Below are 17,619 nucleotides of genomic sequence, written 5' to 3' on the forward strand. Positions count from 1 at the left end.
AACAGAAAACTTATACCTTACGTATTTATTTTTTGATAATGATAGTAGAGGGAGAAGAGAGTTATGGCGCGAGCGAATCTTATGTCACATCTTTCTAGATCCGTCTAGCTCTAATTAATATTTAATTTGAATTATATTAGTTATATTTTTGTATTTATTATACATAACCTTCTCTGATTATAATCAATTCTTATACAACTAATAAATTAATTGAAAACATTCAAGTAAGTATCATGAAAAATCTTTATCTAATAAATTCAATATTCAATGAAAATCAAGAAATGTAATATATTTTATTTTAATTTTCGAGAAATAATTCAGGAAATGCTAAAGAATAAATTTCTTGATGGTGAATTTTAAAATTCACGAATAATGAAGTCATTAAGAAGCGACACCCTCCACTCGGCATCTCTTCCACCGTAGTCGGCCGCATCTAAGTCGATTTGGCAACTGCCTTTCGACAACGTAGGCGTCTAGCGTCTTGCTTGGTGGTTTCCCCTCGATGATGATGAAGACAACAAGAACGACGACGATGACGAACTCGTTTGCTGTTCCTGGTGGGGGTTTAGCATCAGTGCGCTTGCGTTGATCATCATTTTGACGAAGCAATGAAGCGGCCGGCGCGCCATACGAACGACGACGGGTCGCGCACTACGAGTAGGGCGCTGGTCGGCTCCGAAACCTCGAAGAGAAGGAAGAAGAAGAAGAAGAGCGTGGAAGAAAGTAGAAGTGAACTCGCCAACAATTGAGGCCGAAGCAACTTGACTTAGCCAGTGGCAAACAGAAAGATCCTTACAGGTGAAGAGGGTGCTCGAATTGAAGGATACGCAAGAAAACTTGAATCTCACAAAGTACTAAAGGAACCAGATTCATTGTTGAAGACAAGCAGAGAAGATAAAGCAAAGAAGATGTCGTCTTCAGCGGTTGCCAAGAGCTCCAAATACACGTACCGTTCTACGGGTGGTGGTACTGCCGATGTTAGCATCGAATATAGCGCCGACCTGAGCGCTCTCAGCAGACTCGAGGTAGGTCCTGCGAAAAAAATGCCTCTGATTTGTCCCTTGGTAGGAGAGAACGACAGACGAAAGAAAAAAATTTGCTTTTTTAAATGATCATTACTAAAAATTTTGAATGGTTCTTTAATTATACTCCAAGTAACTTGGATAAAAAAAAAGAATAATTAATAAATAATTGATATAGCTTGTGTTATATCGTCTTCAAAGAATCACCTAAAATTAGTTGAAAAAAATCGTATTGTCAGAAATTTAATGAAACAAAAAGAATTTGTATATAAAATTGAAATTTAATTTTAATAAATATTATTTTAAATAATTGATAAAAACTTGTATTAAATATATATATTAAATAAAATTCTGATAAAATAAATTTTTATATATTACTACTAAGCTAATAGAGAAAGTTTCTTTTATTTTATAAAAATTAAAATTTTTTATGTATTTGATTGTTGAAAATTTATCTGATATTCAAAATTAAATAATTATTTTTCCAAAAATGCAAAAAAATTGTACTTTAAAGTAAGATAGAGAATTGGAACAAATCAATAAAATTATATTTTCCAAGCTATTCGATGTATATCGATGACTAAGCAACGACTAGGTATAATGACGGCAAGTGAAAGAGGGCAACGTATTGACCGACGTTCTTCAGCGCTTCCTGAGGAAACGCACAATGATCGCGTCGAATAACTGCTAAGATTTTAATGAAGATGAAGCTTGTTAGAGAAGTTTTCGCACGCCACCGAAACGAAACCATCTAAGTGATACACGTGAACAATGCGGAGCAGTGACTAAATCGCGAAGGTAGTGAACCGCGAAAGTTCAGTGACCATAAGGGATGTTAGTGCCAACCCGACGAGAAAGCAAAGTGTACGATCGTTCTGTAGCTATCGGATTGCTCGTGTATAAAAATAGTCAGCGAAATATCGGTCTGAAATGACGATCGTGCCAAAGCACCAGATCGATACCCCGCTTCGAGATATCATCCGACGAGATTCCTTACTGGATCTTTTCGGATTTTGCTCCTTTAAGACGTTATCAAGAAAAATGTGAGGGAGCGTACAGCCGCCTCCACATGACCAAGTAAGATCACTTCTTTAACTCTTGCAAATATAGTGGTGTCTGACTGTTTATCCCGGCGTAATCTAAACGTCAGCATACGCCTTTCTTGAAATAATCCAGACGAGCGACTCGAAGACACCGCTGAACAGAGACGTCGCGATGTCGTTCTCTCCTTCTCCCGAGGACGAATCTATTCGGCGGAGGTCGTCCGTCTTTCCGAAATACCAAGCCTCCGCGCTTGGATATTTTCGTCGAGCGATTACGTAAAGCGTCGACCCTCTATAACAGGCGCCGTGATATCCTCTAATCCTTATTGCCTCTCTTTTCAGGACAAAATTCGCCTATTGCAGGATGATCTGGAGTCTGAGAGGGAGCTGCGTCAGAGGGTGAGTTCCATGAATGTCTTTACAATATCTAAACACTCTTGACGCTTTTTAAACGGATGCATGTGATATTTGATACAGTATTTTTCGAGAGATTACTTTTATATTTCAATTAAATCAAAATAAAAGTTTAATATTGTATTTTATTTTTATTATTTTTTGATTTTATTTTCTAAAAAATGAGATTATGCTAAAATATCGAGGTAACTATTGCAAATTTATTTGAAAATTGGTTAACGCGCGCTTAAAATATTAAATAATTATTTCATCATAATAATTAAAACATGACATTAATTGTTAAAAAGAAATTTTTCAGTGTTTTTCAGAGAGCAATTTTCTCTTCTCATTACATCATGCGTAATAATAAGCATGATATAATAAGCATAATCAAAGAGATAAAATAGGATATAAAGCCATTTTGATGATTTAAATATAAAAATACTCTCATTAAACGAGAGAATTATAAAAATTCTGTTTCTATGAAAATTCCTTTTTTTAGAAATTTTTTTACTATTTATAAACATCAGGATTTACGAAATAATATTAAGAATATTTGTTACTAAAGAGCATCACGTTATCTAAAAGAATTACAGTTCTTTATCGACAAAGTGCTCGTTATCAGATATCACTAGTTCAGAGATGGAGATGAAAATGAACTGAGGATGCTAATCCATTGCAGAGTGGGGAGCACTAGGTCGAAATGTCCAGCTCTTGAGTTGCCTCTATTTTTAGGAACGTGAAGCTCTTCGGGATCGTTCTCACATTCCGGCGCTGTATCCAACACTGCTTGCCTACTTTTATAAACACTATCATATAATCTCCTCAAAAATTTGAGCGATTCATAAATATCCACATAAGAAAATTAATATTTTGAAAAATACTTCTTTTCATCAACACGAGAACACGTATTGTTTTTTACATTGGAATTAATCTTTCTATTTCTAAAAAGAAATTTTTTTTTTTTTTATTTAAGGAATTGGTTTTTATAGAATTTTTTAAAAATCCGTATATGCCTGACAAAATTGTATACTGCGAGAACGGAAATTCTCACTCTTCAGTGATAACATTTGTACAATTACATGCGTGTAACAAAACGCACATTCCACTTTCAAACTAGAAATTAAATTTTAAAAAAAACTTCTCGGATTTCATCGTTCAAATTCCACAAAAATCGAATTCCTATGTAACGCACGCTGTAATACGTGACTTGGACGACTGCCAAAAATTTTCCTCGTGCTTCGAGGCTATAAAATCCGAAAATTGGAATAACGGTTAACACGATATAGGCTCTTTCATAACACTTCACATATTTTTTTTAGAAATTCAAAATGCATATATTATATACCTTATATACATTTAGAAATTGCAAGTGTCTTGAAAAAATATGCAAAAATTAATAATTAATTTAATTTTTTGTATATATTACACAGTTATATGAATATGTAACAATTTAATTTATTTAAACTTATATCAAATTAATAAGTTTAATATATATATATATATATATATATATATATATATGTATGTATACATACATAACTCTCTTATAAGTTTAGCAAAACAAAAATTTAATTTGTATACAATATTCAAACTAAATTATCAATAATAGTAATTTTTTATTAAATTTATTTTTATTTTATTTTCTAATTTGTTATATTTTAAATAACTTAATTAAAATATTAATCATATATATATACACACATAATATAAAATGCAATATACATCAATTAAAAAAAATTATATTAAATAATTTCACGTAACTGTGTATGTGTGTGTGATCGTAAAAACGGTGTCGTGATTTTATTTTCTCACAATAAACGCCTCGTTTCTAATATGAATAAAGTTCCCGATATAGACACGTCGCAGTCAAAAATAGATTCTTCTATTCATGATATGAAGAAACTTGACGTCAAGTTATCGCTAAAGATATTCTAGCAAAATATACATTACATGATCTTTTTGTTTAAAATATGTATAACGGCGGTTGTATTCATTATTGAAAGATTCATTTTTGAAAATCTAATTGCACATGCCAATTTATATAGAGATCAAAAAACATAAAACATGATACTATTTTAAGTTCAAAAAAATGTTTTAATAATAAAAATATCTGATTCTATTCATTACAATTTATTTTATTTTGAGGGATAATTGTTACTTTTCATCATCAATTTTAATTGAACATGAAATATTGTTTTAGCTAATCCTTTTTTACTTCTGAGTCAAAAAAAAATTCTTCAATCTTTTCTTATTTTTTCAATATTTCAGATCGAACGCGAGCGCGCTGATTTAAGCGTGCAAGTCATCCAGCTGTCCGAACGTCTCGAAGAGGCTGAGGGTGGCGCCGAATCTCAAGTAAGCATTTACATCTCACAGAAATAATTCTTTCTTTAGCTCACTTAAGTGGTCATTAAAAAAACTAAAATTAAGTAGCTTGTTTAAGTTATTTGTAAATTGAAATGATATTTTTATGCAGTTCGAGATCAACAAGAAAAGAGACATAGAATTGGCCAAGTTGCGCAAATTACTCGAAGATGTCCATCTTGAGAGCGAGGAGACCGCACACCTTTTGCGCAAAAAACATCAGGAAGTCGTCGTTGATTTCCAAGATCAGATTGACCAGCTCTCGAAAGCACGTGCCAGGTTGGTAATCGTGATTGTAATTAATAGAATTCTTCCCATCTCTGATTGTGAAATCTATAATACATTAAGAGTTGATAATATAATTTGTATTTCTATATTTTTTTAACTATCTGCCTCAGTTATTCCTTAGACATTTTGAACAGTTTAAATTTGATATTTCCATTAGAAAATCGAAATGGCTGACAGAGATCAGAATTCCGTACATTTCAGAAAGTCTAAAGGCACACGTATATATTCGTGATCGCAAAGCAGCCGCAGTGTAAACATTTGCTAATCTCTCCTTTGAATGCATATAAGCGCGTTGCTCGGCAGCTTCAATAAACATCTGGGGGAACTAGCCGGAAATTCGGCGCGTAGCAAATAATCGATTCCGTAAAGAAGCGTCGTGCAATATTTGGGAAAAGGCAAGACGTTAAAAGGGAAGAGATGTAATGAGTCACGATATCACGTGGATAATTATAGCACGGTTCATCATAAACGAGAGTGAATGTACGTAAGAAGATTTGTGTAAATTATATCAGTCACATTGGCCATAATCCAAGCCGAGAACGGACTCGCAACTGAAATACACGAAGATTCGGTAGATCGGCTCTTCTAAACATAATCATTTGTTCGAGACGCCGATTTTGTCGTTTACAAGGACGTTGATACTTAATTAGACTGACGATTGTCCGTGATCGTTTTTAGATTTGTTATGAAAGCTTTTGATAAAAAAATGGAATCAAGTAAAAATAAACCTTCTTTCAAATAATTATTTTCTAAAATGCGAAACTTGGGTTTACAAGTAAATTCTCAAAGATAAATAATTCAAAATATTATTCTATAATCGAAGTAAACAATCATAAAATCACACACACACACACACACACACACACACACACACACACACACACACACACGCACACACACATAATATTCTCAAATATAATTTTTAGTTAATGGAAAAAGAATTGTATATGTCAAAAAATTTTATATATATTTAATGATTAGTTAAAAAAAGAAAATCTTTGATAGATCAACATTTTTTCGTGAGTACATTTAAATTCTACATAGTAATATTTGAAACAGTGATATTTACATGAATTTTGCATTATAACTGAGATTCATAATAAAACATATATAATTATACACAATTACACATTTAAATTATTTATTTATAAAAATTACATGTTTTTATTATATAAAAATTTTAAGTACTCATACTTACAATACTTATTATATATAAATTATTGAAAAACACACGTAATTGTCTAAAGATTATCTCAAAATAGTTAACATATCATTGCCAAAAATAATAATTATTCAACACAGCTGTTACTAGTTTTAGCCATCCAACCACGTAAGTAGTATCAAATTTAATCATCTGGTTATATTTTGCAGATAGTGATTTCACCGCCGATTATAAATTATGATCATTACCTACACACCTATGACTTTGGCAAAAGTTTTGTATATCATAAATATAGGAAAACCAATCTACACATTCATTTTCACTGAAAACATTTTTCGTAATAATCTTGCATAATAATTTTCGATAATTCTATCTATCATTATTCATTGTTGCAAATTTGTCTATAAATTTCGAAATATTGATCTCAGATTTGAAATAGATTCAATCAAGTCACAAGTGTAATAGCATATAAAAAAAATATATTTTTACTTATTCGTAGAAAAGGAAGGGTACATTTTAGGTAGATCTAGGTCTCTGTGTAAAACTGCAACACGCAATTCTTTCTCTCTCTTTCTCAATGCGAAGACACATTGTCTTTCTCTATCACGCGTTTCTCTCTCTCTCTCTCTCTGTCTTCTTTTTGCTTGCGTGGTTACTTGGCTTATGACTATTTTTAACCGTTCGAGTCGCGCGGTAATCCGCAACCCCAACGTTGGCGCGCCATATTAGTACACGCGACCGGCACAAATCCCCACTATCCCCAAGAATCGGCTAACCGATACCTTACACCCTCTTTACATATGTAGATGTATAGGTCTAATATCGCCTAAATTAAATAATAATAAATTTATTGTGCGTATCCTAAGAAAATAAAATCGCGAGTAATGTTTTTATCAGTGCATTGCGCATAAATAATATAAGAAAAGATTTATCGTATATCGTTTTAAGATCTGTATTAATATCATGTAAACTATATATATATATATTTACTTTTTAAATCTTTTCTTCCATTGTCTAATATTACTGACATATTATTTCAATTTACTGAGATAAATATTTTTTAAATTATTTTTGAGAAGTAATTAAAAAATAGGAAATGCCAAAATGCAAATATATATTTTACGCTTGCTTAAAGCATCGAAATATTATTTAATTATCTCAGAAATACATATATATTTACATATAATATTTTGTGTTTAGCAAATTTGCTCTATTCATATTTTTATTTATTTTATAAGGAAAGTTACCGAAATAATTTTACATATAAGTAATCATCTTTGACTCATTGTTTTCTGCTATAATTTATTGCATTTTCTTGCAAAATATAAATGATTAAAAAGATATATTTTTTATGCTATTTACATATTTTTAATCAGATTTATATTTTATCTATCTTTGTTGGTCTAATCAAAAATATAAAAACAGCGTCTCAATATTGATTTACGTCATTATATGAAAGTTATAACATATTGATTAGATCATTAGTTTCCCTTTTACTAATTAACAATAACTAATTCACAATAAGTCCATATTGCGCAAAAAGTTTTTTATGATTTTAAAGAGTGCTTTTCGTGAGGCTAATTTTTTTCTCCATCATCTTTTTAAATTAAACGCAATTTAAGAAAAGCAAAATAATGTCTTCAAGTACCATCTTAAGTAATAAGCTAGATCCCAAATAAATTTTTTTAGCAAGGCCAATGTATGATTTCAGAGCTGACAAGGAAAAATCTAAATTCCAGCAAGAGGTGTACGAACTTCTCGCTCAGCTTGATAATGTTACTAAAGAAAAATTGCTGTCGATTAAAACAGTGGAAAAACTCGAAGTGCACATATCTGAATTGAATGTCAAGATTGAGGAATTAAACCGTACAATTGTCGACATCACTAGTCATAAAACTCGGCTATCTCAAGAGAACATTGAATTGGTAAAAGAGGTGCAAGATCTCAAGGTAAATATTTTAATAATAATAGCTTAATAATAAAAAGCGTGATTATATTTTCCAATTCACTATAAATCTCACTACATCATAAATACTTGTTTAAAATTTTAGGTAAACATCGAGAATATTACCTACTTAAAAACGCAAATTGCGGGTCAACTCGAGGATGCTCGTCGTCGCCTTGAAGATGAAGAACGCCGTCGTTCATTGGTCGAGGCTTCGCTGCATCAGGTATGATTTCAATAGATATATAATATTTATTATATAATCAATTTTAACAATTCTTTTAAAAATAGCAACACATCAACATTTATTAATATGCTATATACATATAAATTATATATATATATATATATATATATATGTATGTGTATGTATGTATAGGTGTGTATGTATGTATGTATGTATATGTATATATGTATATATTCATATATTTATATTTCATCAATTACAAAAACTTGTACCTTTTTTTAAAAAATGAGATATGATTATTATTGTTAATATAAATCAACAGGTTGAGGTGGAATTGGAGTCTGTCCGCGTTCAGCTGGAAGAAGAATCTGAGGCGCGTTTGGACATCGAACGTCAATTAGTCAAGGCCAACGGAGAAGTCTCAGTATGGAGATCGAAATATGAAACCGAAGCTAATGCTCGTGCTGAGGAGGTACATAACATATTTGAGATGCAATAATTATATTTGACTTATAATAAATAATCAATTTAAAATTCTCGCGCATTAATCTTTTTCATCTCTCTTTTATGATGGACTCTATAATCTTAAAACTTTTGATGTAATTTTACATAGGTAGAGGAACTTCGTCGCAAATATACCGCACGCATTCAAGAACAGGAAGAACACATCGAAACCTTGCTTGTGAAGATTAATAATCTCGAGAAACAGAAATCGCGCTTGCAATCCGAAGTGGAAGTTCTGATCATTGATTTGGAGAAGGTAAGTTTCCCTTTCAAGATTCGCTGTTAATCCTTTGCTGACACATCTTTTTCTGAAAAGAGATATTTTTAATATTATATTTTTCAGAAGAATTCTGAAAAAAAATTCAAAATATAATATTATAAGAATTTAAAATATAATATTATATTCTTATAATTTTTTTTGTCAAGGCCAATGGAACTGCTCGCGAACTTCAGAAGCGTGTCGAGCATCTCGAAAAAGTCAATATAGAATTAAAGACTCGTTTGGATGAATCTCTCGCCATGTACGAGCAAAGTCAGCGCGATCTCCGTAACAAACAACAAGAGCTGCAACGCGTAAATGCCGAACTCGATAAGACCCGCGAATTGAAAGATCAATTGGCTCGTGAAAACAAGAAACTTGGAGGTAATTGTTATCGTTTTCTTAGATGTAACTCAAAATTACACATAATAATTAATGTATATTTTTATAATAGTGTGTTACAAACAGTTTTACACTCTAAATAAAATTAAAAATTTTTTTTTAAATTAAGAATTTTTAACTGTATATATAATAATTCTTTTATCTAGATTCTTTTTTAAACGACTAAATATTTTCTTGATAAAATAGAAAAAGATAATGTAAATATTTAAATTTGTAAAAAAATTTTTTCAATCGTTATATAATGTTTTCATTTTTTTATAGATGATCTTAGTGATGCTAAGAATCAATTGGCTGACATGAATCGTAGACTCCACGAACTAGAGCTAGAACTTCGCCGATTAGAGAACGAACGCGAAGAATTGGCTGCCGCTTATAAAGAAGCTGAAGCAGTAAGTGATTATTTACATTAATAAAGCATAATACTATGCTAATAAAAATTTGTATAAAAGAAAATAAAAAAAATATTTATAAAATTATTAAAATAAATTTTTTAAAAAATCAAGAAAATATCTTAAAAGAATTTTGTAATCTCATATCGAGTTTAAGTGTTAATTTTCGAGATAGTACTTCAAATTAGCATTTTTTTAAATTTATATTAGAATAAGACAAGTTTATTAGAAAAATCGAGAAACATGTTTTTATATTAATGTTCTTCAAAAATATAAAAAATGTTTAAAAAAAATTCAACATAGGGCCGCAAAATTGAGGAGCAGCGCTCTCAGAGATTGTCAGCTGAATTGAGTCAACTGCGTCACGAATACGAACGTCGCATTGCCGAAAAGGACGAAGAAATCGAAGTTATTCGGTAAGTTCTTAAAAATTAATTTATCGTTTTTATTTGTTTCATATAATTTTCGATATTAATATTTAATAATTTATTTAGTAGTTTTAATGAATTATTGAATTTTTTTCCTAGTTAAAATTACATATCTTTAAAAAAACCTACTTCTTATTTTTTTTAAATAAAATTACACATACATTATTCCAACCTGGGATTAAGAAAAAGAGAATCATTCTTAAAGATTCTAAAATGCCAATGCAATTATGTTTATATAAAACAAACTGTTGTGTTTTAATTTTTAATCAAAATTTATATTACATGATCGCCTTCTTGGCATTCTAAGTTTGTATTTATTCTACACCAATTTATTCGATAATACAAATTGCAAAAGAATGTTGTTGCAAAATAAGATATAAATATTAATCATATTATTTTAAGCTATGAAATAATCAATTTTAATTTCAATCGATATTTTTATTCGTTGAATAGTATTATATTATTAGGACTCATAATAAATCATTAGTTAAATTTATCGGCGCAATTGCTCCACACAATTAATCATTATATGTATATATGTTTTCTCATTCAACCTCTAGCTATTTATTCATATCCAACAGTAACATCAATATTAATTATGTTTTCCGGTTTTGGCAATATTTATTATTTTAATTTTATTAAATTTCCTATTATTGACATTCATAGTATAAACATTATTTTTATTACAAGATTAAAAAAGATCCCTCTAAATTTAATCTGCTTTATTATATTAATTCTAAATTCAATCATTAAATCAAATTAAAAGAAATATAATACAAGATATTATAAATATAGATGGATATTTTATAGATATTTTATATATTGTTTACGCTTTACAAAAGTAAAATTATATAAAAAATAATAATCAAATTATAGTGATTGATTTCTATTATTAAATGAGAATATTATAAAGATACAAATAGAAATTTTGACATTAATGAGGGCACACGATGACAACTTATACAACGGAACGACACTATTAATAAGTATAGTAAATCTAATTAATCATGGTCTAATTATTATTGAGAAGTGCTGATTGGTTGTCCCCGATGTGGCAATCACAACAAAAACTATAAAGATACTACCTAACCATCGGCCCAATTTTTGTCGACGGTCCTGTCACAGGAGTAACAGCAGCATCTGTAAAATTGTCCACAAAAATCACGAATATTGCCTCCATAAATCCATTACGTGATCAAAAACTGAAAACCTGAAAATTGCAAACGAATAAAATCAAAATAAAAAAAGGAAAACTGTAACAATTTAAACGACAGTCTGATTTGATACATCACTGTCTATATTTCTTCACATCACAGATAAATCATTTGTATTAAAAAATAAAGTGAAGATTGTGTGTGAATATTTAAAGCTTTTACCAAAAATGGCGGGTTACATGCCACCGATTCACATGCCATTGGAGTCAAAATGGCGACATTATCCGACATATATCTACGATAGAAATTATAGCTACGGTATAAATTACTATCAGCCCATGATTGATTACATAGATACCAAACAACGCATTTCGAGATCAACTCAGTCAAAATTTGAAAGAAGAATAGAGTTACCCGAATTACCCTGGTCTGATGGTAGCGTTTTATGGGAAGACAAAAGGGTGCAACCCTATACAAAAGACAATCTCATTAAATACGCGATCAACGCCGAAGACGAGGCCAAAGATCACCTGTCTCACTTTAAGGTACGATAGTGTAAAAAAAGAGAAAATACTTTGGTTGATCAATCTTTTCGAAAAGGAACTTTCTGGGAAATACAAGGCGATCCGTTTTCCGAGTGCCGTGCGACTCGGTGACTGCTTGACCTTTTCGGTTTCTAAATTTGGTGCCGCGGAAGAGACTGCCTCGTTTCGAGTGATCAAAGACATGTGCAAGGATGCCGTGCGTAATTCGTGTCATCATTGACGTCGTTATATCTTCTCGTTTTGCAATTTACTCTTGCCTATTCTCTATAATGGAAATATCGGGCATAACAATGGGCACATCAAAATCGTATTTATTTAATTTTTTGTATATCTAAAAAATATTAGACATATAAAGATTAGTTATATTAACAAATTTGTTTACCTAAAAATTATGCTTACACACACACACACACATACTTCACACGACCTTTTTTTTAAACTATAATTCTACAAGTTAGACGTAGGAAATAATATTAAATTAACTAAATTTTAATAAAAATAAATAAATATGCAGAACTTTAGAATTTAAATAAAATAGAATTTATACTAATTTACTTTACGCGATATTAAATTACTAATAATTTTATCAAAATTGATTAAGTAAGTTTTTATGTCAATTAATCTCTATTATCATTAATTAAATAAATATATGAATATATTAAAGAAATATATGAATATGAAGTGTATGTGTGTGTAGATATGGCAAATAATATTTAATTAATCAAATAATCCTAAAATAATACACAAGAATCTTTTTAATTCTTCTATTTATAATTTCAAATGTAACTATTTAGATTGTTTCTTAAGAAATTCTAATACATTATTATGTTAAGTCAATTGCATCAGCCACGGGATGCAATACACATCTTGGCTTTGCTAATATTTGGCTGTTGAACATGTTATCTTCTCTAAGAAATATTTCTCATATATTTTCGTCGAACGTGACAGAAAGACGTATCTCTATATTTCTTTAGAACAGGAAAACAAAATTCATCTGTCTTAACATAAAGTATATTTAAAAATATAATGTAAAGAGAATAGAGAATATATTTTCTTGCTCGATATTTTATATAGACAAAATTTTTCTAAATAATTCGTTAAGAAAGCTTTCAATCACACCGATTCAAGGAATCTAACTGAGCTACTAAGAATAAAAATATCGCGGAAGATGCTGCCGAACAATTTCTTGGCACTCTATTATTTGGATCATTTCACGCGATTCTGATCGGGCCCGGGAACGATCTGCCAAGTCGCGCAGTAAAAAATCCACCTCGTGTCTCTCGGACGAAAGGGACACTAGGTACCGGCAATGCATTCGGTGCATTGGCAGTCGCTCTTGAATCTTTAAAGAGAGTCGGTCGTGAGCAGCGCGAATCGCATTCTGGACCGCCGCGGCTAAGTTTAGGCGGCCGCGTCGAGTAAGTGCGCGTGCACGACGGAAAACGGTGGCGCCCGATAGACGCCCGTGTAAGAACGGGCAACGTGCCGCTGGGCACAAAATTCATGCTGACTATTTATCTGCCTGACGTGCCCGAAGATAGCAAATCGTTCGGACTTCAGCCTGGCCAAGACCGTGCACGCCAGTCGCGTAACCAAGGATATTCTACCGCGGACGGGAGAGAACCTGAAGAGAATACCGATGCCGTTAATGCTCGCCAGCGCTCGCGCCCGCAGCGAGACCAAGCAGATTCAGCAGGAGACGATGAACGATATTAAGATGCAAGCATTGAGGGACGTTCAGGTGATGACCGAAGGACGGGATGTACTGGAACATGGTAAAAGTCTGCGAGGAAAGTCTGCAAGAGCGATAGAATTCCAGCTGATGACAGAGACCCTGAAGAACTTGTCCAAGAGCCAGGAGTTGGCCGACATCCGAAAGTTCCAAAAGGAGACTGTGCACACTTTCTCGGACGACAAAGCACACGCCAGACTGATAGACAAAAGGACCAAGGTTCTGTTCGACGAGGATAAACTGACGCAACCGCTTGATAGGCTTAGCAAAGAGCTGCGCGGATTTGAGCAGAAATCCAGCAATTATTTTCTAGATAAGAGGTACCGAGATCGGACAAGGCAAGAGCTTTTAAATAAATGTCGAGGATGCGAGTATTATGTTAAGCGTGCTAGATAGGTAAGAGTTGTGTCTTGATCAAGTTCTCTGCAAGAACTAGCAAGCAAATAGCACAGAAAATTAAAATATCTTAATTTTTAGACAGACAGAAAATTTTTAGGAATGCGTGAAAAATTAACGATTAAAATAAACGATTTCGATGAGCATTTCATTTTATGTCTAGCAAAATTTTACCACTTTCATACTCCTTATATTTTAATATTTCCTTGTTCCATACAATTATACATATTTTTAATATTATTATTAATTTTCAAAAACAGAAAAATATTCCAAATAAAAGTTATTTTATTTTTAATTCTGATTCTCTTAAGTGATCGTGCAAAAATGAAGCAGCAAAAAATTAAATCCCAGGTTGGATAAGGTAAATTAATGAAAACTAAAAAATAATAAAAAAAATAAGAGAAAATATTAAAAACTCCGAAATTGTTTAAATAATTAAGAATAAGAAGTATATTAACTATTAACTATTATATTAACTATTATATTAACTATTATATATATATATATATATATATATATATATATATTAACTAAAAAATTTCTATAAAAAATTAAAAACTTTTATCCAGATTGTTCAAATATTTGTCAATTAAAATGTGAAGGATAACAAAATTATTTGAGATGTTTACATCAAATGAAATTAATTAGCAAACAGACCAGCATTGAGATCGAGCAGCTGAACGCCCGTGTGGTGGAGGCCGAGACGAAATTGAAGACCGAGGTTCAACGCGTAAAGAAGAAGCTCCAGATCCAGATTACCGAGCTCGAATTGTCCCTGGATGTCGCCAACAAGAATAATATCGATCTACAAAAGACCATCAAGAAGCAATCTCTCACTCTGACTGTAATAGCCATATTTATATTTGCCAACACGCCCGAAATGTTGGCGCTCGTATCACGTTGGATCATCTCGTTTTTCAGGAATTACAAGCTCATTACGACGAAGTACAGCGCCAATTGCAAGTGACCCTGGACCAACTGGGCATCAGTCAACGCCGCCTCCAATCATTGACAGCCGAGCTCGAGGAAGTTCGCGGTAATTACGAATCTGTAAGTATATGAGATTTATTTGCTGAATATTGATATGTTGAACTTTCTTGAAAAAGATAAATTATACACAATGTATTCGGAACATTTAGTTTATTCTCTGGATAAGCAAAGGTACGACAAACAAATATAACTTATGTAAGAATTATATAATGGCGCTGTATCAAGCTGTAAAATTATATGTTATGTCGAAAGGCTCTGCGTGCAAAGAGGACCGTCGAGCAACAATACGAAGAATCGGTTAGCCGCATCAACGAGCTGACCACGATCAATGTAAATATCGCCTCATCAAAGGCTAAACTCGAGCAAGAACTGACCACTTTGGCCGGAGATTACGAAGAAGTCACTAAGGAATTGAGAGTCAGCGATGAGAGATACCAGAGAGTGCAGAACGAGCTCAAGCATACTGTCGAGATTCTTCATGAGGAACAAGAGCGCATTGTCAAGATCGAGGCTATCAAGAAATCATTGGAGATCGAAGTGAAGAATTTGTCCGTGAGATTGGAAGAGGTTGAGGCCAATGCTATTGTTGGAGGCAAGCGCATCATCAGTAAGCTTGAAGCCAGGGTAAGATTTTAAACATTTTTCCTCAAATTTAAATTTTTGTATTTTTTAATATAAATCTGTAATTAATAGTTTTTTTTAAAGCTTTTTTTTTAATATACGATTCAATCTTAATAAAATAATAGTAATATTATTATATTGTGTATGGAAATGTTTTTTAGCTTTCGTCAATAATATTTTGTTGGCGTGTAAATCCCATTTTTGCAATGTATTAATTATTAATAAATATCGCTTTAACGGTAACTGTCATCGCCATAGATTCGTGATCTGGAACTCGAGCTGGACGAGGAGAAGCGCCGACACGCCGAGACTGTGAAAATCTTGCGTAAGAAGGAGCGCAACATCAAGGAAGTAATGATCCAAGTTGAGGAGGACTCAAAGAATATTGCCTTGCTACAAGAAGCACTTGATAAGTCCAGTCAGAAGGTCAACATTTACAAGAGACAGCTGCAGGAGCAAGAGGGCATGTCTCAGCAGAGCGTCAGCAGGGTTCGCCGATTCCAAAGAGAGCTCGAGGCTGCAGAGGATCGTGCCGACACCGCCGAGAGCAACTTGACCCTGATCCGCGCCAAACATCGCAGTTTTGTTACCACCTCAACTGTGCCCGGTTCCCAGGTATACCTTGTCCAGGAAACGAGGCAGGAGCTGTCCTAAATCATTACCGTCACCGCCAACATCTTTGCCACTTTGAACGTCGCGTCTTTATAAATGTATGTATAACAGAAAGATCACATGAATATTTAATGACTATAGAATAATTTAATTTACTAATTCCTAATTAATCGTATAATTGGAAAGGGATTTATTGACATGAAATAAATAGATAACAATAAAATTTCATTTTTCAATTATTTCTAATCGAAATGAAAATTTCGTTCTATGCTTATTTTTGACAGGCACCGTGAACATGCCATAACGAAAAAAAAAGATGCGACATCAATCATCATAAGAGCTGAGAATTTTCACGGTATTATTTTCGAGGGATAAAAATTGGAGCAACCAGATATATGATAAATATACATAAACATATATATAAATCTCGATGCGAGTGCAATTATCAGCATATAACGACCCGTCATAATAAAAAAAAAAAAATAAAAAATCGAAAATTGCTTCGTCAACGAAATACGCGATACGTCGCAACGAAAATGTTAAAGTAAAGGGAAATTAACGCTCATTATTTAAGGGATTTGCGCAAAGTATCAAAAACTCGAATTCGAGAGTCAATGTATCGTTCAACTATGCTATGAAAATAAAAACAAAGTTAACAATCTTCTCGTCCCAATTATGTAAGTATAATCGAGCGTAAGGGCAGAGAAAACGGATAAGGAACATGAGAGGAGAGCAATGGCAATTTATGTCATTTCTATTCGCGCGTGTCGCAATTGTATTTAAATGGGATAACTTTAAATCTCTCTATTCTATTATTACATATAGATAGGTAACTATTACCCATATACACAACTCTCACTGTACAACATACCAATAACCTGTGTCAATATTAATTTAATAAATAAAGTGAAACGCGTACGTACGAAGATGTTTGTGTGTTTCATTTTTTATGCTTCTCAAACGTACATTATCCTAAAAAACTTTATCAGCAAAGCTTTAATATAATCAATTATAAGCGATTTGACAGTCGAGAAAATTTATGTCACATTATATATAAACATATTAAGATTATTAAAATGTTTCCATATTTTTCTATTATTCTAATTTTATTGTAAAAATATTTCAATTATTAATTGTAAAACATATAAAATGCGAAAGGGAAAGATCCAAGGAATAAACA

General features: G+C 31.9%; 3 protein-coding genes across 3 annotated transcripts; all 3 read left to right on the top strand.

Moving 5' to 3' along the window:
• The first annotated feature begins 614 nt into the window (after nt 1–614).
• Nucleotides 615–17,365, top strand: LOC126858903 (paramyosin, long form). The gene is made up of 16 exons (XM_050609588.1): nt 615–1,025; nt 2,408–2,464; nt 4,730–4,816; nt 4,938–5,104; nt 7,987–8,224; nt 8,327–8,446; nt 8,730–8,879; nt 9,021–9,167; nt 9,338–9,554; nt 9,834–9,961; nt 10,265–10,377; nt 14,865–15,060; nt 15,138–15,266; nt 15,459–15,830; nt 16,086–16,537; nt 16,724–17,365. The coding sequence occupies exons 1-15, from the start codon at nt 909–911 to the stop codon at nt 16,479–16,481; spliced, it is 2,634 nt and encodes an 877-aa protein (XP_050465545.1). The 5' UTR covers nt 615–908; the 3' UTR covers nt 16,482–16,537; nt 16,724–17,365.
• On the top strand, nt 11,606–12,698 carry LOC126858938 (paramyosin, short form-like). The gene has a single exon (XM_050609677.1). The coding sequence runs from the start codon at nt 11,771–11,773 to the stop codon at nt 12,095–12,097; it is 327 nt and encodes a 108-aa protein (XP_050465634.1). The 5' UTR covers nt 11,606–11,770; the 3' UTR covers nt 12,098–12,698.
• Nucleotides 13,168–14,947, top strand: LOC126858934 (uncharacterized). Its single transcript, XM_050609673.1, has one exon. It carries the CDS (start codon nt 13,728–13,730, stop codon nt 14,214–14,216), a length of 489 nt encoding a protein of 162 aa, XP_050465630.1. The 5' UTR covers nt 13,168–13,727; the 3' UTR covers nt 14,217–14,947.
• Nucleotides 17,366–17,619: the final 254 nt, after the last annotated feature.

The sequence above is a fragment of the Cataglyphis hispanica genome, chromosome 2 (genome assembly GCF_021464435.1).
Source record: "Cataglyphis hispanica isolate Lineage 1 chromosome 2, ULB_Chis1_1.0, whole genome shotgun sequence".
NCBI classification, from domain to species: Eukaryota; Metazoa; Arthropoda; class Insecta; order Hymenoptera; family Formicidae; genus Cataglyphis; species Cataglyphis hispanica.

Coding starts and splice junctions, on each gene's coding strand:
- LOC126858903 (XM_050609588.1), top strand. CDS start 909: ATGTCGTCTTCAGCGGTTGCCAAGAGCTCCAAATACACGTACCGTTCT. Junction 2,465..4,729: donor AGAGGGAGCTGCGTCAGAGG/GTGAGTTCCATG, acceptor TCAATATTTCAG/ATCGAACGCGAGCGCGCTGA. Junction 9,962..10,264: donor CTTATAAAGAAGCTGAAGCA/GTAAGTGATTAT, acceptor AATTCAACATAG/GGCCGCAAAATTGAGGAGCA.
- LOC126858938 (XM_050609677.1), top strand. CDS start 11,771: ATGGCGGGTTACATGCCACCGATTCACATGCCATTGGAGTCAAAATGG.
- LOC126858934 (XM_050609673.1), top strand. CDS start 13,728: ATGCCGTTAATGCTCGCCAGCGCTCGCGCCCGCAGCGAGACCAAGCAG.